The sequence below is a fragment of the Myotis yumanensis genome, unplaced genomic scaffold (assembly GCF_028538775.1).
Source record: "Myotis yumanensis isolate MYYU_CA2020_CCGP unplaced genomic scaffold, mMyoYum1.0.hap1 SCAF_6, whole genome shotgun sequence".
Classification (NCBI taxonomy): Eukaryota; Metazoa; Chordata; class Mammalia; order Chiroptera; family Vespertilionidae; genus Myotis; species Myotis yumanensis.
In genome coordinates this window covers 73,553,834-73,577,482 of record NW_027223757.1, presented here as the reverse complement: position 1 = coordinate 73,577,482, position 23,649 = coordinate 73,553,834, and the positions used below count along the sequence as shown (strand labels likewise).

Sequence of the window (23,649 nt, the reverse complement as noted above, 5' to 3'; positions counted from 1 at the left end):
ATTGTTGTTCATTTTTTCTTACTTACAATGAGACAAGGTCTTAAAAACTTAAATTGTATAAAGAAATTCAAAGATTATTTTAGAAGCGACAGGAAGCATGATTGGTAATAAAATAAAAAACAAAACCACATCCAAAGTGGGGGAATCCCAGGGCAAAACACCAGAAAAAAATTAGATTAAATTCAGAAAAATAAGTTTGGACTAAAAACCAGGAAAATAAAGGTTAACAGGGAGGAATATCATAACAGAGAACAATTTCCAAGATGAGCAAGAAATAAAACGTTGAGTCATAGCAGGGCACACTAAAACAAACAAACAAAAAATGCCCTGAAACAGGAAAAATTATAAGCTTTTCATATAGTTTACTGAGTTTTTATTTTTCTAAATACACAAGTTTCTGTGTTGTACACTGCAACTTTCACATGATCTTTGACTGCTTAATACTTGCCAACATTAATTTTACCATTTTGCAATTATTAGTAGATCCAAATATCCACACTACCCCATCTGCAAGATTTCTGACAGTATTTAAGTTTTTCCCATGTTCAGAAAAAGTTTCTTTGTAGATGAGTCATTTTATAGGAAAAAAATATTCTCACTGCCAAATTGTAGGGTTGAAGTATACAAAGTCAATTTACTTTTCTTCCATGATTCATAGTTGCCATGCTCCAGGAAAGATATATAGCTTTGAAATGGAAATTGGTAATAAAATCATCAAATGTGCTAGAGTCAAATGTCTAGTGAGCCCAATTCTAATCACACTACAAAATATTCTGCCAATATAAATATATAGTTTTTTAAGTAGTAAGGAGGTTTCCTTTAAATACTCTAAACTTTAAAATGAGAATAAAATCCAAAGAAATTATTTGGAATATCACTCTTATTTTTAAAATGTATGAATGTAATTTAAAGTTTATTCTATTTCATAATTTTCCTCAAAGTTTTCCAAAATTCCAACATATATACCCTTCGGTACACAACCAGGGTAACTAGGTAACCAAAATCAAGTGGAATCCACTGTGGAATCTTCTAGTCATTGGTGGACTTTATAGCTCTATACAACTAAATTCAAAGGATATTCATGAATCTCTGTCTTTTCATATATATAAATTAGAAGCCCAGTGCACGAAATTTGTGCACGGGGGTGGGGTGGGGGGGAGGAGGTCTCTCAGCCCGACCTACACCCTCTCCAATTCAGGAGCCCTCAGGGGATGTGCTACTGAAAGCTTGGACCCACTCCCCGTGGTTCTCTGCTCTCTACGGGGCCTGCTTGCTCCACACCACCAGGATGGGCAAGCAGGCCCTGCTTGCCTGCTTGCAGGTCGCCATGGTGACTTCCCAGCAGGCCCTGCTGGGTGCTGCCTGCGGCCCCGATTGCCTGCTCTGCAGTCTCCACGGTGACCGCCCAGCAGGCCCTGCTGGGTGCTGCCTATGACCCCACTTGCCTGCTGGGCTCACATTGCCGGGTTGACGCCACCAGCATCCTGCCCAGGCTCTATGGGCGCCACCATCTTTGTTGTGGAGTGATGGTTAATTTGCATATTACTCTTTTAGTAGATAAGATACAGAAACTAGTTTGCCATCTAACCCAACTAATCATCAAATAGTTGAACTATTTAATTCTCATTACTTGACTAACAGGTCACATGAATGTATATAAAATTACACCTGAGCTAAGTTCTAAGAAAGAACTGTGATGCTATGGGAGATGAAGGGTAGACAGTTAAACCCTAGTCAGTTTGGCTCAGTGGATAGAGCATTGGCCTGCAGAATGAAGGGTCCTGGGCTCGATTCTGATCAAGGGCATGTACTGCAGTTGCAGACTAGATCCCTGCATGTGGGAGGCAACCAATTTATGTGTCTCTCTCACATGAATGTTTCTCTCTGTTTCTCCCCCTCCTTTCCATTGTCTCAGAGAATCAATGGAAAAATATCCTTGGGTGAGGATTAACAACAACAACAACAAAGTAGACAGTCAAGGGAAGCTTTCTGAAGACCTGAGCTCAAAGGAACACTAAGGAAAGCACAACACATAAGAGGAAGCCCTTCAATGTGCTAGGTGGCATGGTAGGATGAGCCATGTTCCTGGAGATGAAAGAAGAGATGGATGTATGCATATTGCACACAAGACTAGAATGATAGAATGGAGGTTATGTACACAGCTTGTGGGTCTTATGAAGGACTTTAATCTTAATCCAAGCCACTAAATCAGGGGTCAAACAATCAGACTTGAGCTGTAAAAAGCTCACTTTCTACACTGAGGAGGACATATTGAAGGAAGCAAGAAAAAGTATGAAGATCATATGGGAGCCTCCTGAAGGGAAGAGATAATGGTAGGGAGAATCTGAATCCATTCAAGGTGTATTTAGTCTAACCTGATGATGGGTTACAGAAGATGAGGAATTTGGAAACATGGAATGATCAGAAATCAGGCTTGTGCAGTGGATGGCTGATTAATATCACTGATTGAGTGAAGGACTCTGGGGGAAAATATAGTTTAACTGATTGCAAAATAGGAGGTATTACAAAATTTTAAAAATATTTTTATGGGCTAAGACAAATGACTTATATTTGAAAATGAGAAGCTCTATGCTTCTGTGAGAGAAGAACAGAATTGCTACTTTAAATTAAAGCAAACCACATTTACTATAAATGAAATTTAATCTAAGTCTAATCCTCCTTCCCTTAGATCAGCGGTTCTCAACCTGTGGGTCGCGACCCCTTTAGGGGTCGAATGACCCTTTCACAGGGGTTGCCTAAGACCATCGGAAAACACATATATAATTACATATTGTTTTTGTGATTAATCACTATGCTTTAATGATGTTCAATTTGTAACAATGAAATTGGGGGTCACCACAAGATGAGGAACTCTATTAAAGGGTCGCAGCATTAGGAAGGTTGAGAACCACTGCCTTAGATAAAGGTGGATGGGTGATAAATACAAAGCAACATCGGCCACTTTTCATTAATAATTAGCTTTGAGCTAAGCTTATGAAAGAATAACATTGTCTACCTTTGGCAAATAATCTCTGCAGATATAGTTCAGTTCTTAGATTCACAGAATTTAATTAAATTTTGGTAAATTAACTTGTTCCCCAAGGAAGTTTACACTTAAAGTTATACCAAGCTTATTTCAAAAGAAAAATACACAATTTTTTAATATAACAGATATCATTTTCCATAATTCTTACTTCTCAACCTAAATTTCTAATAATTATGCTTTATAGTCAAAAGGAGGTGACTAATAACTAACCCCACTTCCTCTCTTGCTGCTCTGCAATAATTTTGCCATAGTACTTACCATCATCTGATATTATTTACTTATATTTAAGTTATTATTGTGAATGGATTATCTTTCTCTCCCCAGTGGACTGTGAGCTTCAATAAAGCAGGAGTTTTGTCTATTTTGTTTGCTGCTACATTTCCTTAGCCTAGAAGAGTGCCAGGAACACAGTGAAATACCCAACAAATATTATGTATATGACCAGATGAATGAAAGAATAAAAAAAATAAAGCTAAACAGACATAGAAATAATGGTGAGCAAAAGTAGGTTTATAGTGGTAATACAAATAAATAATACAATAATTGATAAATAATAATGCAAGAATAAATTTTGTGTTTCATGTACTCATGACTATAAAGCTACTTTTGCCCACTCCTGTACTTATTGAGCCTAGCTGGTCACTAATACTGAGGGCTCTAAAAATAATCATAGAAACAACCCTGCATTCCTAGAGATTACAATCAAAAGAAGACATACTATACACATGAATTTATCTTTAAAATTATAAATACCAGATGTGGAATCAAACAATTCCTTGAATAATTTAATTAAATACACAAATAACATTATTACATATATGATGTCTATGGATACATCATTACTGTCTATACTAACTATAACATATAAAACATAAGTAATCTATTTAAGAAGCATATGCGATAAATTTGGAAAGATCCATATATGAGATTTATATAAGGGGAGTGCTGGAGAACAATGACTTAGCTAGTCAACTCAGCTTTGTCTAGGAAAGCTTCATGAAAGAAGTAAATAACATTTTGTTACAGAAAAGGAAGATAAACTGCCCAAGTGTAGAATAGTTCATTCGAGGCAAATGGCCCATCTTTTAGTTTATGAGCGTGACTCTCATGGGGGTGAGTGTGTGTGTTTTATACGAGTGGGCAACACTGAGATAATAAACACTTTTGCTAAGGAACCCAAATTGAGGTGAAGTGAGAGTCCAGGTAGTCACTGCTCTTTCTAGAAGGATGTTTTTATACACTTCATAATTAAACTTCCTCTTGTAATTCCCCTTTCCGAGCCAAATAATAGCCATGTCTTTGGCTTTTGTCCTAATGTATTCCAGTTCCCAGGTCTTTAATCTTCATGGCTCTCAGCCCTAAACTTCCCACAGCTCTTAAACTGTGGAGTCTACAATTGGCACTTTTTCAATTAAGAGCCTGGAAATAGAAAAGCATAAAAATCTTGTCTCATGGGTCCTATTGTTCTACTACTAATTATTCACCCTGTCAAGCATACTCTGCAAGCCTCAGTACTAGTCTCCCCTGTCCCCTTTCCTCTGATTCTCTACCATCATTCTTGAGTATTTTAAAACATTATCTCTTGTTTGGATTACACCTGAAGTTCAGTAAATCCTCCCCCATAGCTGTTTTCTGAGTTCAATTATCTCCCAGTTATTCTCTTCTGAATGAAATCCAGACCCTACACATCCCTAAAAGTGTAGTATCCTGAACCAAATCCAAAAGCAGGGCTGCCATCTTTCTTAATATAGACATTATATGTTTACTAATGATGCCAAAAGTTACATCATACTTTTAGGCATCCCCATCACATATGTTGCTTCCTTTTCACCAAGGTTAAATTTAAATAACATCTCCCAGACAAATAAGAGCCATATGTTTACTCCAGTTGAATTTCACTATGCTAAAATAGTCATCCTTCAAGTTTGTCAAAATTTTTTGGACCTTCCTGTCACCTCAAACACCAAAGCAAATCCCAAAAATAAAATCAAGAATTTAATATTCTTAAAAACCATAAAAAAGAAAAATGAATATTAAGTATTTTGAGCCCACTAAAACAAAAACACTGGAAGAAACTACAAGAGAAAAATATTTGTGGGAAAATATTACATTTATTAAAAGTAAAAACAAAATTATAAACCAAAGAAATAGAAGAAATATTTACAATTAGATAGATAGATAAAAAGAATGAATTCTCTTCATGCATAAGAAGTTCTTCTTAATTGATATATAAAATACTATAAAAATGGGTTTTTTTTAAAAATGAAAAACACTTCACACTTCATCAAATATCAGACTTCAATATTCAACTACCACTGAAAATTTCTATTTGACCATCTAACATAAAAAATTAATATATCCAAACCAAATTCCTGATTTCTCTTGCCTAATTTTCTCTATCCCATCCTTCTACATCTCATTGGAGTTTCCTTTGACTTTTCTCCAAAATTTACATCTAATACATCAGCAAATCCTGTCAGCTCTAAATTCAAAATATCCCCAGACTGTGAGTAGTAGTTCTCTTCACCTCACTACTACCATTTGGCCCCCATCATCTCGCTCCTGGGTTATTTCAAGAGCCTCCTGACTGATCTCGCTGCTTTTGCCCTGATCACCCTAAAATTTATTCTCAACTCAAAAGTCAGAGTAATTCCTTTTGAAATAAGTTTTATCACATTTATCCTTGACTCAGGACCCTACAATGGCTCTTGAGTTCACCCCAACTGAAAGCCAACGTCATCACAATGGCCCAAAGAACTGAACTCCATCTCTTCTCCTTTCTTCCTCCTACTTATACAGCTTCATCCCCTACTAGCCCCATCCCTACCCCTATTTTTTTATTCACGGTTTGATAAAGTCATGTAACTCTGAAATTCCCCATTTGTGCTGACTACCACTTCTGTAAGGTTTAACCCTCCATGGTAAGCTGGCCAGCTTTGGAATCCATAGACCACTCAGGGGGGATAAGGGGTGGGGAGCACTGCATCTCTAAATGTGACCTACTCTTAAGTCTACTGGTCCTGAGTCACTTCTTAAGGCCAGTGATAAGAACAATCATCTCCAGAATTCTGTAGCTTTATCCAGCTTACCTTTCTTAGCAAACATGGTGGCCCACATGGAATCTTAGAAAATCAGAATGGAGAGAACGTGGACGCTGTGTCATTTTCCAGATTAAGGAATAGGAGACTCTTAGTAACAAAGCCATGTTTAAAAGCAAAGCAGAGGGCAAAACAGCCACAGGTCTCTCCGCCTGCCAGCTAAAGCTTCGGTTTCAGTAAAGAACTTTACGTCCTAAAAAGTAATTAATAATGACGGAAAACAGACAGAAGAGAGCACTGTAAAAATATAAACTTCTACAGAATCCTAAAATAGTCCTGTTATATGTTTCCACATATGGCCTCCTTTTAAAAAAATCAGTGTTGTGTCTTTTTTTTTTTTTTAATCCTCACCCGAGGATATTTTTCCATTGATCTTTCAGAGGGAGTGGAAGAGAGAGGGAAAGACAGAGAGAAATATCGATGAGAGAAAAACACATGGATTGTTTGTCTCCTGCACGGCCCCGGCCAGGGCCCAGGCTGGGGAGGAGCCTACAACCAAGGTACGTGTCCTTGACCGGAATCAAACCCAGGACCCTTTGGTCTGCAGGCTGCTGCTCTATCCACTGAGCAAAACTGGCTAGGGCCAGTGTTGTGTCTTTAATAGTTGTTCTACTCTGATTACCTAGCAGGACAGATAAATATTTTCTTGCCTCCCCTTTTATAATGATAAAAGAGTAAAATATGTTCAGGCACTGTGCTGATATAAGTTATTTAACTAATAGAGAAATGAGAAATGAGTGGAAGGATTTGAAAATAGCTCTTTAATTTTTGTGGAAGGCATTTTCCTTATGAAAATTAGTATTTCTCCAGAGTGGAATAATTTACTATTTAAAGCTTTGGTTGACTTGGCCTGGTTATAATGAGAAAGAGAGTCAAATTGCTTATTGAGGGGGGTTGCACAGAACTAAATCCAAACAAAGCAGAATTCCCTTCGAATTGTTCCATCCAAGTTTCCTTGGTCCAGATGGCTTCCATCGCCAGCCAGAGGCTCCACCCACACCTTCCCTCTCCCGCTGCGCTGGCCCTGGACACAAGCTAATGACCCTCAGCTGTTCTGGCTCCCAGGCTCACTTTCTCTTCCTGCCTGGCCACCCAATCTCCTATCTCCTGCAGAGAGAAAGAAACTGAGGGACAGGGGATATTTAAGACAAAAGTCATGCCTCTGGGTAAACAGAATTTAGGTTAGTGTATCTGTTTTCTCTTGCTGCTATACCAAATTACCCCCAACACAGTGGCTTAAAACAAAGCAGACTTCCAGTTCTGCAGATCAGAGGTCCAAAAACGGTTCTTAGGAAGCTAAACTCATAGTGTCAGGGGCTGCATTCCTTCCAGAGGTTCTAGGGAGAACCTGTTCCTTCCCTTTTCCAATTTCCAGAGCTGCCTCACTTGGATCTCTGCTTCCATCAGCTTACCTGATTCTGATACCCCTGCCTCCCACTTATAAGGGACCTTGTGATTACACTGGACCACTCAGATAAACCAGGATAATTCCTGCATCTTCAGATGCTTAATTTAATCATGCAGGCAAAGTCCCTTTTGCCATGCAAGGTACCATATTAGCAGGTCTTTAAGATCAGAATGCTACCATTATTTTGCCTACCACCGTTGGTTAGTTCTTTCTTTAGCATCAGATATCATCTAACCACATCTAACGTCTAATATTTCCTAACATCTAATACCAAATACTACATAGCTACATCTATATCTATAATAATCTACACTAATAAAAGAGAAACATGGTAATTGGCGTACAACCGCTACCCTTCCATTGGCTAATTAGCGAGATATGCAAATTAATCACCAGCCAAGATGGCGGTTAACTGTCAACAAAGATGGCGGTTAATTTGCATATGTAGGCACAATGCAGGGAGGCAAAAGGGAAAGCACCGAAGAAGCCCCCTGGCACTGACAGCGATCGGAAACCCAGGGGGGAGCTAAGAGCTGGGGGGCAGGGCAAAGGCGGCCCTGGGGGAATCCTGGCCTTTGCCGCACTGGCCAGTGATAGTGGGAAGTAGGGGTGGAGCCAGCGATGGGAGCTGGGCAGGGGCGGAGCCCGCGATCATGGGGTGGCTGCAGCTGTTGATCTCCGCTGCCCAGAGCCCACTATCAGGGAGCGGTTGAGCTGGGTGCGGGGGCGGCTGCAGCTGGGGGTCCCCGCTGCCCGGGCCTAATGCCTCGGCCAGAGGCGTTAGGCACGGGCAGGGGCGGAGCCCACGATCGGGGGCGGCTGCAGCTGGGGGTCCCCACTGCCCGGGCCTCAGCCCACTATAGGGGGGCGGCTGCAGCTTGGGGGGTCCCCTGCCCGGGTCTAACGTCGGCCAGAGGCGTTAGGCCCAGGCAGGGGTGGAGCCCACGATCGGGGGGCGGCTGCAGCGAGGGTCCCCTGCCCGGGCCTAACGCCTCGGCCAGAGGCGTAAGGCCCGGGCCGGGGTGGAGCCCATGATCGGGGGTGGCTGCAGCTTGGGGTGTCCCCTGCCTGGGCCTAACACCTCGGCCAGAGGTGAAAGGCCCGGGCAGGGTCGGAGCGCACGATCGGGGGGGCAGCTGCAGCTTGGGCTCCCCGCTACCCTTGCCTAACGCCTCAGCCAAAGGCGTTAGGCCCGGGAAGGGGCGGAGCCCACAATCGGGGGAGGCTGCAGCTGCGGGGGTCCCTTGCCCGGGCCTAATGCCTTGGCCAGAGGCATTAGGCCTGGGCAGGAGCAGTGCCAGTGATCATGGGGAGCAGGGGCACAGTCGCTGATGGTGGGAGCTTGGGGTCCCCTGCCCAGGCCTAATGCCTTGGCCACAGGCGTTAGGCCTGGGAAGGGGTGGAGCAGGAGGTCCCTTGGAGAGCTGTGGGTCCCCTGCCCAGGCCTAATGCCTGGGTGAGAGGCATTCGGGCAGAGCGGTCAATCGCAGGGAGCAGGGGCCGAGTTGACGATGGTGGGGAGCTGGGGGTCCCTTGCCCAGGCCTAATGCCTTGGCCAGAGGTGTTAGGCGTGAGCATGGGCAGAGCCAGCGATCGTGAGCAGGGGCAGTGTGGGCGATCGTAGGGAGCTGGGGGTCCCCTGCCCACCCTGATCTGGGACACCCTTCAGGGCAAACCAGCTGGCTCCCACCTGTGCACCAGGCTTCTATCCTATATAATAAAAGGGTAATGTGCACATGCAATTTTTTTCCCCCAAATATATTTTATTTATTTTTTACAGAGAGGAAGGGAGAGGGATAGAGAGTTAGAAACATCGATGAGAGCGAAACTTCGATCAGCTGCCTCCTGCACACCCCCTACTGGGGATGCGTACGCAACCAGAGTACATGCCCTTGACGAGAATCGAACCTGGGACCCTTCAGTCCACAGGCCGATGCTCTATCCACTGAGCCAAACCCGTTAGGGCGGTAATGTGCAAATTGATCCTAACAGCAGAACGACTGGGAATGACTGGTCACTATGACACACACTGACCACCAGGGGGCAGATGCTCAATGCAGGAGCTGCCCCCTGGTAGTCAGTGCACTCCCACAGGGGGAGCTCTGCTCAGTCACAAGCCAGGCTGATGGCATCACAGTGGCAATGGTGGGAGCCTCTCCTGACTCCTCAGCAGCTCTGTGGATGTTCAACTGCAGCTTCGGCCCGCTGGCAAGTGGACATCCCCTAAGGGATGTATCACTGCCAGCTTAGGCACAATTCCCCGGGGAGCAGGCCTAAGCCAGCAGGTGGACATCCCCCGAGGGGTCCCAGACTGCGAGAGGGCACAGGCTGGGCTGAGGGACCCCCGAGTGCACAAATTTTTGTGCACCGGGCCTCTAGTAAAAATATAATATGCTAATTAGATTGGATGTCATTCCAGACATCCTTCCAGACGAAGCCAGGGCTGGAGGGAAGCCTGGGTCCCGGGAGCCAGAGGGAAGCCGGTGCCGGCAGCCGGGGGAAGGAAGGCCTACTCTTGCATGAATTTCATGCATCGGGCCTCTGGTCTATACATAAAATCACATACACATACATGAAAACATGTACATGTACTGAAGGTAATGAGACAATATGTCTATGATAGCTTAAATAAGACTCAGAGCAATATCCATGATTATTGTATCAGGCTAATTGCAACAAATTTCCAGCGCTTTCATTCATTGCAAGATATTGATAAAGAAAAAAATAAATGAAGCAAACTAGAACTGATAGCCTGTGAAGGGCCTGCTAAGCACTCATCTCCAAATACTGCCCAGGACTCTTCACCACTGAGAAATACAAAAGCCTAAATAAGTTAGCAGTGTCGGGTTGTTGTGAGATGCCAGCAGATGACACCTCAGCCTGTGAAGTGTATCTGCCTTGGAGTTGGCACAGCATGCAGCTGCCAGGAACAGAAAGTGTACATCCCAGGGAAGGGGTCTCTAGGCAAAGGAAGGCTCATATTTATAAAACTCATCTCATCCATTGTGATCAGATCAGAACCTACACAGGACCTCAGGCAGTATCTTTGGTGGGATTAGGAGTTGCAGTGAGAGAATGCAACAAATTCACGTGACTCTAAGTTAAAGTGAGAAAGGGATGAATTGTAAGAGACACTGCAAGGCTAATGCTGGAGATGAGAGGAGTTAAGGATAAAGGCAAAAGCGACATGTTGGGTTTGGAATCTACTCATTTCATTCTATCAAAATAGAAGCAGTCGGATAAATGTCACCCTGTTTTCTGAACTACACCACCTCGCTATTTCTGTACTTATTGGCTTGGTTCTCTAGCCAATATGAAGGTTTAACTACTCATGTTTTTATCCAGGATGAACTGGAACCAATGCTTTCCAACCTACCGAAAGAATTTTCTTTCTGCAAAGATCTCAAATATCCCAAGTCATCATTTTTTTTCCTTCTGCTTCATTTTTTTCATCATGAAACATGCTATAATATCTCCCATCTTTTTAAAAACCTTACTTTGGCCCTAGCTGGTTTGCTTAGTGGTTAGAGCATCAGCCCACAGACCAAAGAGTTTTGGGTTCAAGTCCCAGTCAAGGGTACATACCTTGGTTGCAGGCTGGAATGCCAGCGGGGGTGGGGCCATGTGTGGGAGGCAATCAATCAATGTGTCTCTCACATCTCTCTCTCTCTCTCTCTCTCTCTTCCCTCCTCTCTCCCCCCCTCTTCCCCGCCCTCCTCCTCTCCCTTCTACTTTTTCTAAAAATCAATGAAAAATATCCTTGAGTGAGGAGGATTAAAAAGAAAACCACACAAACCTTCCTTTTATCCCACAGACTCCCCATGCTATTACTCCATTTCTCTGTTCCTCGTTATAGCCTTCAAAAGAAGCATCTATAGTCACTGTCACCATTTTATTTCCTATTCTCTCTTGAACCCATTTCAATCTAGCTTTTGTTCTCCTCCTCCCTGAAACTCCATTTATCAAGGTCCTTAATTACCTCCACACAGCAAATCCATCTGGGCATAGAACTCATTTTTCTCAATCTCTTGATAACAATGACACAACTGATCACCCGCTTCTTGAAACTTGGCTCCTGGATTGTCACACTCTCCTGGTATTCCTCCTACTTCACTGGTCATTCTTTCCCAATTCCCTTGGCTGTATCCTCTCCTTTTTTTCTCTGTAAGAGAGCCCTAAGCTCAGTCCACTGCCACCTTCTCTTCTCCAGTTATTTGTACTTATTCCCTAAATAATCTCATCCACTCTGGTGGCTTTAGATATATCCACATGCTAAAGTTTCCCAAGTGTGTATTTTCATTCTCAAACATATCCATGAAATCAAGATTCCTATATCTAATATCCTAGGAGACAACTTCAGCATGTCCAAAAATGCAATTTCTATTTCCTCTGCAAAACTTACATCTCCCAAGTATTGCTCAGCTCCGTAAATGGCACCATAATTCACCCAGTTGCTCAAGCTCTAATCCACAAAGTCTTCCTTTACTCTTTTTTCTTCACATGTAATTTAACAGAAATAATCAACAGTTTTACATTAAAAAACAATCTAGAATCTGACCACTTCTCTTCCCCGCCACCACATCACTCTAGTCCAAGCCACTCTTACGTCTCAGGATACTGAAATAACTCCTATCTGGTCTCCTGCTTCCACTCTTGCCCCATATTAACAGGGTGTGGCAAAAGTAGGTTTACAATTGTTCATATGGTATATAATTCAATAATGAATAACTAATAATACAAGAATAAACTGTTTCACATACTCACAACTGTAAACCTACTTTTGTGCCATCCTTTATATTGCTCTTTCTAAGAAGTCAGTTCAAGTCACTTTCCTTCTCAAAATCCCCAAAGAGATTGCCATCAGCATATTTAGAATGAACCCCGGTGGGTTAGTTGAGCCTCAATGCCCCATTACCCAGCTCCTCAGCCCCAATCACCCAGCTCCTCAGCCCCAATCACCCAGCTCCTCAGCCCCAATCACCCAGCTCCTCAGCCCCATTACCCAGCTCCTCAGCCCCAATCACCCAGCTCCTCAGCCCCGATCACCAAGCTCCTCAGCCCCGATCACCAAGCTCCTCAGCCTCAATCACCCAGCTCCTCAGCCCCAATCACCCAGCTCCTCAGCCCCATTACCCAGCTCCTCAGCCCCAATCACCCAGCTCCTCAGCCCCGATCACCCAGCTCCTCAGCCTCAATCACCCAGCTCCTCAGCCCCCATCACCCAGCTCCTCAGCCCCAATCACCCAGCTCCTCAGCCTTAATCACCCAGCTCCTCAGCCCCAATCACCCAGCTCCTCAGCCTCAATCACCCAGCTCCTCAGCCCCAATCACCCAGCTCCTCAGCTCCCTGCAGCTCCAGCTGGCTACCATTTTGTTACCTCTTCAGAATCCCTTCTTTGACCACCTCTCTCTCTCTAGAGACTCACCTGCATGATCAACCCCTCTCCCATGCAACACTGGTGTCAATAGCCCCAGAACATCATTACTCTTCAAAAATTGGCTGTATTTTTTTTGTATTAAATTTGTCAGCACCTCCCAAGGACATGACAAGATCCTCTTTCATCCCAATGGGGTACTGATGTTTAACATTAAGCCTACAGTGCTTTAACTGCTCAAACATTATTGGCTCATAAGAGAAATTTTCCCATTCTTCATGGCAACAGTTAATATCTCATGATAAAAAAACTCTTAGGAGATACTTTTTTGGTGGCAACTATTTAACATCCAAAAGCTAATCCCTTATGTTTATTTACTGGTATAAACATTCTTTTTTAAATATATTTTAATGACTTTTTACAGAGAGGAAGGGAGAGGGATAGAGAGTTAGAAACATCGATGAGAGAGAAACATCGATCAGCTGCCTCCTGCACACTCCCCACTGGGGATGTACCCGCAACCAAGGTACATGCCCTTGACCGGAATCGAACTTGGGACCCTTGAGTCCGCAGGCCAACGCTCTATCCACTGAGCCAAATCGGTTAGGGCTGGTATAAACATTCTGATAGTAACTTACCTGTAAATATTTGCCAAAAATGCTCTAAAGTGGACCTGCTTTATGTTTCTTTAACTCATAAATGCCCCTTAAGTTATCTTGAACCTTAGAGGATATTTTTTTTTTTTTTTTGGCAAATTATAAGTGTACAGAAGTGCATTCATTCTTAGGAAAATAATATAACCTTAAAAAGAATTTTAATGAATAAAATAAACTGATGAACAAAATAGATCTAGAGACAGAAGCATGGACCAGATTATTGAATCTCAGAAGGAAGGTGGGGGGCGGGTAGGTGGAAATAGATCAACCAAAGACCTTGTATGCACATATTCATAACCCATGGACACAGATAATTGGGTGGTGAAGGCCTGGGGCATGGGGCAGGGAAGGCTAGAAGGGGTCAATGGGGGAAGAAATAGGACATATGTAATCATTTCAACAATAAGGATTTAAAGGAAAGAGTTTTAATTTGTATGAGAGAATTTCAATCTAAAATGAAACTGAAAGATATAAAATGGAAAATCTCATGCATGTGCAGAAAAATAAAACTTAAAGGAATGAGAAACTGATTTCCCATAAATGCCTGATTTACAGAAAACTGAGAATGTTAGAACTTTCTTAAATGATAAAAACTTGATCAGGGGTTGCCTCATATCAACCTTGGAAAGTTTTGCTCATGGTTCCCAGAGGCATGAACAAAAACTGGCTGGATTGAGCTTTGCTCGTATGAAGACTGGTTTTTGCCTGCTTGAGGAATTTTCAACACTAATCTTCATTTGTTCATGATTTTAACTGAACTCTCCCCTCTTTACATTCCTTCTCCACAAATATCAAACCCTCAAGAGACTTGGTATAGTTTGTGTGTCCTGGATTACAATTCCTCTACTATTCCCAAATAAACGTCTTTTTGACAATTCTGAGCTTGACACAATTTATCTCTATTTAGGTCAACCCTTGGGAATTTCCATAGATGTGAAGGGAAAATATAAAAGGATTTCTGAAAATAACTAAATATTGATACTAAGAATTCACTGAACAAGTTTTTAAATGTTGCAGAGATGTATGCAATTTTGAAGTATAATACCTAAGAAATCACTAGAATGCTAATTCTATTGACCAAGCCAGCCTGGATGCTCCCCTCAGCTTGACTAAACTTCAGACTGGCTTCTTCTTGACCCTAGGCCTGCCTTTCCTGAGAAGATTTACTTTGGAAAATTCGTAATTGTAAATTCTTTACCTGCCCCTTTGAGTTGTAAATCTATTTAAAAACCTTCTTAACTAACTTTACAACTAGTAAGGAAGATCCTTCTCAAGGACCAGCCCTTTGCAATGTAGTCTTCAAAAAAGATAAGTGTCTGCATCTATCAGTCTCTGTGGGAGGGCAGTACCCTAACTTCCATGGATGCCACTTAGCTAACACAGATGGCAGATGGCTTACTTACCTACTGAGGAATATGTCTGCCAAACTCAGGATAACTCAAGTTGCCCCATCCCACTAATCAACCTCCCCTCCCGCCCCGCAAAGTCCTCCAGTACTTTTCTACTAGCTCACCCCAGAACTCAAAAATCCACCCTCCTTTTGTTTGAGCTAAGTGGAGTTCAACCTCTCTCCCCTATTCCAATAGTCTTAGATAGAGTCTCCCTTGCCTGTTTAACTTTGCCAGGTGAAATTTTATCTTTGACACTATAATCCCAGGACTGGAGATGACTAAGCTTTCAGTACTCACAGGCTTACCATCTTGACCAGGCTGTCCAGGGTAGCCAGGGTTCCCAGGCCGTCCAGGGTCACCCTAGAGAGGAAGAAACACTTTTCAATACAAAACAACCAACTATATTGGTGCAGTCAGAGCCTACCAAGGTTCAGAGCCAATTCCATTAAAGGCAGCTATTTGTTATGTTAAAAACAAACAAACAGAATTCCTAAAATGGGGATTAGAAAAAATGATACCATATTCTAAATGCCTAGCTTAACGAATAAAGGCTTTTTAGTATATAAAACTTACAGGGATTTATTTGTGTGCGACTACCAGGTATAATAGGTAAAGTACATTTCCCTGATGTAAAATGTTAATATTTAAAACAGGGTACACTTTTAGAATTCTAAAAAAATGATTAAGTATCATAGCAAATACAGTTTCAATGAGAGTAATATTTCACTCATTGTCTACAGACTTAATTCTATTCTACATGTTATACTACAGTTATCACTGACCTATGATATAATAAGTCAATTCATAATTATTAAGAAAAAACAGTTAAAAGCCATGTGATCTTACACATGGGACTCACATTTAAAGCTGCACAAGTCATTTCTTTAAATCCAGTCAATGTGCCTCTTTGCCTATATTTAGAGTGTCATTGAACATGCTAAATTTCTAAAACTTGAATATTTTTATGAGAGTGAGGCCCAAGCCAAACAACCCCTTAGTCTTTTAGTACATGTAATACCTAAGAAATGAAGAAATGACCTTTGCTCTCACAAACCAGAGATCTTCAAAGAACATTATTCTGTACAACATGGCAATGAGCCCAGGCACATTCTATGGAACTCTAGACTGTTGTGCAATGGCCAGTACTAACCATTAAGAGGATCACCACCCTTAAAACAAAACAAGGAAAGCAACATTTTTTTTGAGGTGAGGTTGTTTTATAATTTAACTCTAAGAAATACTTCACAAATCTATCTATAATAATAAAAGGGTAATATGCTAATTAGACCGGGCATCTTCCAGACGTCATTCTGGACATCCTTCCTGATGAAGCTGGGCCAGCCCGGGTCCTGAGTGCCTGCGGGCGGCCCAAGGGAAGCCAGCCCAGATCCCGTGTGCCTGCGGGTGGTCCGAGGGAAGCTGGTAAGGCAGCCCGGTCCCAGGTGCTGGAGGGAAGCCAGTGCTGGCAGCTGGGGGAAGGAAGGCCTACTCTTGCAGGAATTTTCGTGCATCAGGCCTCTAGTATATATATGCCTAAGCGACTGAATGACCGAACGACCAAATGACCGGTTGGCTGGTTGCTATTATGCACACTGACCACCAGGGGGCAGACGTTCAATGCAGGAGCTGCCCCCTGGTGGTCAGTGTGCTCCCACAGCCAACCTCCTGAGGCAGGCCAAACTTCTGCGCCCCCCCACCCCCATCAGCCCTGATTACTGGCCAGGCCTAGGGACCCTACCCATGCACAAATTTGTGCACCGGGCCTCTAGTAATATCACATTCATCTATTACTGAGTTCATGAGGTCCACATGGGATATCTTGCCAAAAAAACACAAAGTCTTGGCCATCAGTACCAATAAATTCCTGCACAGAGACAACTGATTTTCAACTCAATAATTCTTCACTATTTTCAGCAAGAAATCATTCACACAAAACCCCAGTGATTATATATTAACTAAGGTTACTTCCACAGAGCCAGCTTTGCTGGTTGGAAATACTACTTCAGGCTACTGGCTAGGGAGATTTGTTCCTGAAACTAAACAGGAAAAATGGAAAGAACTGTGTGAACTCAATAAAGGAGCCAATGAAGAAGGGATGGGCTCTTCACTTAGGAGTTGCCCAAGAGGCTCAGTATAAGAAAAGGTGGAAAAAAGGAAAATGTCATTTTTTAAAAGAGAGAATCACTGTAAATCTAGAGAGAAAAATAATGCTGAAACATTTAATGTCTTGCTAAGAAGGCATAATTTGGAATTCGGAGCCAAGGATTCCAGTGTTAACTAAGAAGCAACATTCTGTCTCTCTAGAGTGCTAGAATGTTTCTCTCCTTATTTTCAGGGGATCCCCATTAATCTCTAGCCTCCCTGCCATCCTTCTCTATCCATGTTCATGTTGGACTCACTGCCTTTCAATAAATTCCATTGTTCTTTTCTCCCTGGAAGAAGATTTTCTTCCCTTTCTATGTAAGAGTCATTACGCCAAAATGTGCTGTCACTGCACCTTCCTTGTAACTCCATTTCCTCCTGATGTATTTTTCTATTGAAATGCTATAGCAGCCCCTGTCTCACTGATCACTTCTTCATAACTGGAGTTTTCTCAATTTTTCTTGATTAGTCTTCTTCACTTATCATTTGGATTTATATTCCTTGAAACATGGTCCATATTTTCTGCTTTTTTTTTCAATGCTGTATATCAAGTAGAGATTCACTAACTATTTGCTGATTGATTTATTTCAAATCAAATCTCCTGTTAACGACCTCTTTACTGGCCGAGTATTAATTATCCACAAAATCTAGGCCATAGAAAGTCTCTGAGAAGGTTTAACCTCTACTATGATGAGCCTGAAATAAAACTTCGGCACAAAAAGAAACAGAATTTGTTTCTATGCTACACAGAAGTACAAAACACACTTAACAATAACATTTTAAATGAATCAAAACCAAGTTTCCAAGGGGAAAAAAATCACCCACAAGATAAATCCAATGTGACTTCATAAGGACCATAACACTGGTCAATCGCTCCACAAACAAAAAGTAATCTCTTTTGCAGGTTTTATTATTACTGATAGATTTTAATCGTTATTTTGACCACTACCCTACTGACTTATTTGCAAAATCTCAGGTAGGTTGGTGTTGTTTCCATTAAATTGAAAGAATAAAGTAAAATCCTAACTAATTTTGGAGAGAAGGCCAACTAGAATAAAAATTCCATTTTATTACTATAATAAAAGCTGACACCCAATCTTTATTGGTTGTTGACTGTATGCTAGGGACTGCTTTTAAAAATTTACATACATTATATGACTTCTCATAAGAAAGCGCAAAGCAAGTAATCTTATTATTCGCATTTTATATGCAGGAAAACTGAGGCCTGAGAAGGTTAGGTAACTCACTCAAGGTCACAGAGAAGTAGTGGGGATGGAATTTGAAATCATCCAATTCTGCTCCAGAGACCCTGTGTCTACTTACACTACTCACCCTGACTACATTAAAATTCAAAAACTAATCAGAACCAGACCTGGGGACTGCTAGCAAATTGAACATGGAAAAAGATTTCCAAATGCATTAAATTAGACATATGACTTATCCTACAATTGTGAGTAAATTCTCAATCACTTTCTCCTAATTTAGTTGAAACATTTGCATTCTTTGAATTTTTAAAAATATGTATCCAACTGAAAAGCAAAACTTACTTATGTTGAATTGAATTTGTGCCACAGGATTTTTGAGTTGTCAACAGGAGTGGAAATGTCATGGATTGAGCTAAACCATCTCTGAACGTGGCCTCTCAAGCAGTGTAATTATGAATAATTAAAATGAAAAATAGCTGTGCTTGCAAAAGCAAGCTAATATTTTAAGTTACTCATCTAAAACAAATGTCTTCAGAGCTCTTCATGTAGGACCAAATCCCATGTTATCAAGCCCTTTTCTCAAACTCTTTGTGCTTTCATTCTAGTCTTGGTCTCCACAGGAGTATCGGACCTAAGACCTATTCCATTCTCCAAAACCAGCCTCTTCCCTCCCTCAAAACTCAAACACCCACTCTCTTAGGCAAGGAGGAATCTACTGAGCCTGGGGAAATTAACATAAAAATGTAAATGCTTAGTGGCCCCTGAAATTTTCCAAAGCCTTTTTGTATTCAGACAGAGGATACTTTGAAAGTCCAAATGAATCTCTTTGATGTAGAATTTATGAGGGTGAAACAAAGGGCATCAGAAGGAATACAGCTGGAGAGAGAGAGTGGCATTTCAGAGCAAAGAATTTATTAAGAAATTGTTCCTTTCTAAAAAAAAGCTTTCTTTTCACTTCTGAACTAATACATCTAACATTTAAGGTTAGATCAAGGGTAAAGTGTGTCCCCACAAATGTTCCTATGTCTACTAAAAGTGATGGAAGAAGCTGCCATCTGCATGTTAAGGTCTTTCAAAAGGGAGTTCTTTGTCAACTGGAGATTGCTGGACTTTTCATATAGAACAAAGGCATTCCAGATAAGTTAATAAGGAAGAGGGGTATATCTTATTTTTTCAATGATTTCATAATTCATTAAATTAAAAAAGTATTACTATTAAACACTGGGTTAGATAGTAGAATTCCAAAGGAGAGTTTAGTTTGTATTTGCCTTCATTGTGAAGTACTTGCATATAAAAATTACTCCAATAGATTCATTTATTAATTTACTCACTTCCTAGGTTTGACACTAAGGATACAAAATAAGCAAGCTATGTTCAAGGCATTCATAGTCCAGTAACAGATATATTTTTCTTTGCTTATTAAAGAGTTATAATGTCATGATAAGTGTGTGGTATTATAGTTCATTTCACCTGTTTTTTTAATAGGGTTGTCATATTTTTTGGAAAGTTCAAGAATTTATAACAGATGACATTATCTTAGAATAAGCACTTACCCACCTAGCCATAGAAGACTCTCCTCTGTTTTACTCACAGGATTCCTAGAACTCTATTTCTGGCTAATAAAATGACTAGATCTATTTTTCACAGGTAACTCTGATTGATAGACATCTGCAAAGCTTTCCAGAGAGCATCAAACAAAGACAGTCAAAAAGTCTCAATTTGATCTATAGTAAAATTGCTTCATCTCAATTAATTCCAGTTTTGTTGATCTAAATAAAACCCCATCAATTTTCCAAGTCACAAATTCTCTACAAGAAGTGCATGAAACTCAGAGTGTTGCTAGGGATTCTGTTTTTCACATACAGGTCCCTGATGTGGCTAAGGAACCACTTCCAGGGGAAAGAGCCTTAAAAGGATGGAGGAGTGTGTGTGTGTTCCTCACTTCCAGCCAGATTTTCTGAAGAAAATGGGAAGCAGATCAAGAAGGCACGCCAACTTGAAGATTGGTGGAAAACTGCAATTTCACTTAAAGTAATAGGTGGCAATGGGGTTACATTATGACTAAGAAAAGAGAATGAAAATGAGGAACACGTGAAACTTAGAAATATTGGATATCAGATAAGACAAAGAGTTCTCTAAAACTTTGCTGTAGAAACATATGTGAATAATAAACAGTGACACCACAAGATCCCTAATGAACCACTAATGAAGAATCAGAAAACATCAAAAGCATCTGATTCCTCCTCAAAAGTAGACTGCCCTTTAGAGCCCCTGGGGGGACCAGAATCATTAAGAGTGAGGAGAGTGCTCTGGGCTTTTAGAGAATAGGCAACATGGAACTCTGGTTTCCATATTGTATTTCTTGCAGATCAAATCATTTTTATGTATAACATTTCAGTATTGTAAATACATTTTAAAAAGAAGTCTGCTGGTAGGTCACAGCAAGCTGTCTTATATTCTCCTTGGAACATTTATAGGTATTTCTCATTAATGTCAAGGCATCCTAAATAACGGAGTTAGTTTAACTAAAGAATTCTTTGGTTAACTTTCTGAAAAGCAATCTGAAAATAGTTTACAATAGTAAATTAATTATAATATACTGAAGTCAAATTCCAAACCAAATAGATACATTTTAAATGAAATATTGAATGTAAACTTTTATTTCTTAAATTTAATTTATTGATTTTAACAGCTAGGCTTGAAGTATTTCATGAACTATTATATGAAAATGAATGGGAGAAATAGGTATAAAAGATAGGAAGAATTAAATTATCTTAGCAGTCCAGAAGCTAAGATTTTTTTAGTCATGGTGATTGAAATACTAAGAAAATTCCATCTAGCCCTAGTCATTTGGCTCAGTGGATAGAGCATTGGCTATCAGAGTGAAGGGTCTGGGTTTGGTTCAGGTCAAAGGCACATGCCTGGGTTGAGAGCTCGATCCCCAGTAGGGGGTGTGTAGGAGGCAGCCAATCAATGATGTTTCTAGCTCTCTCTCCCTTCCTCTCTAAAATCAATAAAAATATATTTTCAAAAAGAGAAAATTCCATCTAAATATAAATTATAATTCATATTTAAGAAAAAATTTTATGGTCACCTCAAGTAATAGATGATCAATACAGAAAACACTTTTTCCCTAGAGAGTCATACTTTGCTTTCAAGTTAGACATTATTTGTACTAGGTAATTTTTAAAATAATATTAAAAATATTATAGTGAACAGACCACTTCTCAGTATCTTAGGTTGTGTCTCTGATGCCATAGTAAATATCAACTTACTTAAAAACTTAGTCATTCATATTTAATAACATGGGAACATATAAAAGTATTTTGTTATATAAAAAATAAACTGGTTATAAAATAGTATGTACATCACGGCTCCAAACATACTTTCCCAATGTAATTACTACATAATTAAGTGAAATAAATGCATATGCCTCCATTTTTAGAATTAGACATCTAACACAACATTAAAATCAATTTTAAATTTCTTCTCCATTTTTCTATCTGAAAATCATTTTGACAAATTAAGATCTTAGACATTTAAGAATTTAGAGCATATCTTAAGGGCCCTTTCTTAATTTTTTACTGAGATGTAAGAATCATTCCAGGATCTAGCAGCAGTGTTGAGGGAGGGGGATGGAGAGGGAGCAAACAGATAAATAAGCAAACTAATATTGCTCCCTCACTCTACTGTGGGCTAGCAGTATCAGTTTTAGGTTCAAAGACAAATATGGACTAGAATATGCTTTCAAAAAGGTCACTAACACTCAGGTTTTAACCTGTTCTAAAGCATTAGGTGAAAATTTCATAACAGGGTCCATGGTGATTTGGAATTTTGTGGAAGCTCCAAATTTGGAAGCTCTTGTTTGTATATTTTAACCAAAAAAAAAAAAAAAAAAAAGCATTTTCGGTATTACTCACTTTGGGGCCTTGTAGTCCTGGTTTTCCAGGAGGACAAACACAGGGAGCTGAAGTTGAACCTACATCACTGGGGCCATTGAGACACTAGGAAGACAAAAATGGAAATAAACATGGAAAGACGCATATATATGTATATGTACATATGTATCTGTATATTTTATTTAGCCTAACCTAATAAGAAATTCCCAATCACAAAAAGGTATGAATACTAAATACACTCAAACTACATTTAAAAAGTGGGTGTAATTTCTCTAAAATACTTACAGTTGATGAAAGGAAGCTAAACAGTCGCACAATGCAAATATTACCTTAAGGAAAACAATAGTATCCAGGCCTACCTCGCCATTCTGAAAGAAAAACAATAACAAATGTGGTTGAAAATATGTTTTTAATTAAATTTCTATATTATCTTCCTAATTTTCAGATATTTCATTGTTCAGGTTATAGATGATTGAAGTATCAAAACCAACCTTTAAAACATTTATTTGCAATTATCCTAAAAAATTATTTATGTCTACATGTTATTATTACATTCACAGTAGGATAAACAAGAAAATTAACAACAATAAAGAGTAGGAGAAAATTAAAATGCCAAAGCTGCTTAATATAATGACCATGCAGAAACAAAAATACATCAATGTGGAATTTACATGCTCTCTTGAACTTACTGGAAATCCTTTAAGAACCAGAGAAAAAAGCCAAAACATATCTAACCAAGTCCTAAAGAGCATGAATTAAATTTCATGCACTCCAGGGGCACTTCTCCCTAAACAGTCTATTTCTTACTGAATAAGTCACAGTTTGAGACAGGTTAATAATCTTCCCAAACAATACCACATTATATCAGAAAATGAGAAGGTGGGAATAAGGGTATAAAAAGCAAACAAGCTATACCAAGTCACAGCTAAGAGGAAGGAAGGAGACATAAAAACACATACAAAAAAAAATGAATGTGAGAATTCAAAATCTGCCATGTAATGTTATGCCTTTATTATACGGAAGGGAAATGGTAACGGTTATTACAATGATGCAGAAATATCAATAAATAAAGTATGTACAATGGACTCTCAAAATGCAATAACATTAATATGTTTAGTAAAGATTTATATTCCAAATTATAAGTATCTAAAAGGTATATTGCTTAAGCAATTACCTATCTAGAATACCCATAATGAATCATTTGTAAAAGGTTCCATCTTTGAGTTTATTGTAGATCCATTAATTATGTTGCTCAATGTTCTCAAGACTTTAGAACATGTGGATTCATAAGTTATTAAGTTTAATAAGGAAAAAGGAGACTATGACAGCCTGACTATATAAACTAAAAAAGCTCAAATAGGGCTCAAATATCACTGGTAATCCACATTGTCAAAAAGTTTTACAACATTCTACATTATTTGCAATAGCA

At 40.0% G+C, this 23,649-nt stretch overlaps 1 protein-coding gene across 2 annotated transcripts in view; it reads right to left on the bottom strand.

Moving 5' to 3' along the window:
• Nucleotides 1-23,649, bottom strand: part of COL21A1 (collagen type XXI alpha 1 chain) — a 178,250-nt gene that overhangs the window by 72,283 nt on the left and 82,318 nt on the right. The window contains exons 8-10 of one of the 2 annotated variants that reach the window (XM_070418364.1): nt 22,580-22,588; nt 22,242-22,325; nt 15,272-15,334 (exon numbers count right to left, since the gene is read on the bottom strand). In XM_070418364.1, coding sequence (XP_070274465.1) covers nt 15,272-15,334; nt 22,242-22,325; nt 22,580-22,588 — 156 coding nt within the window. Of the gene's footprint in view, nt 1-15,271; nt 15,335-22,241; nt 22,326-22,579; nt 22,589-23,649 lie in introns of those variants that run through there. The other variant, XM_070418363.1, reaches the window with a different exon arrangement.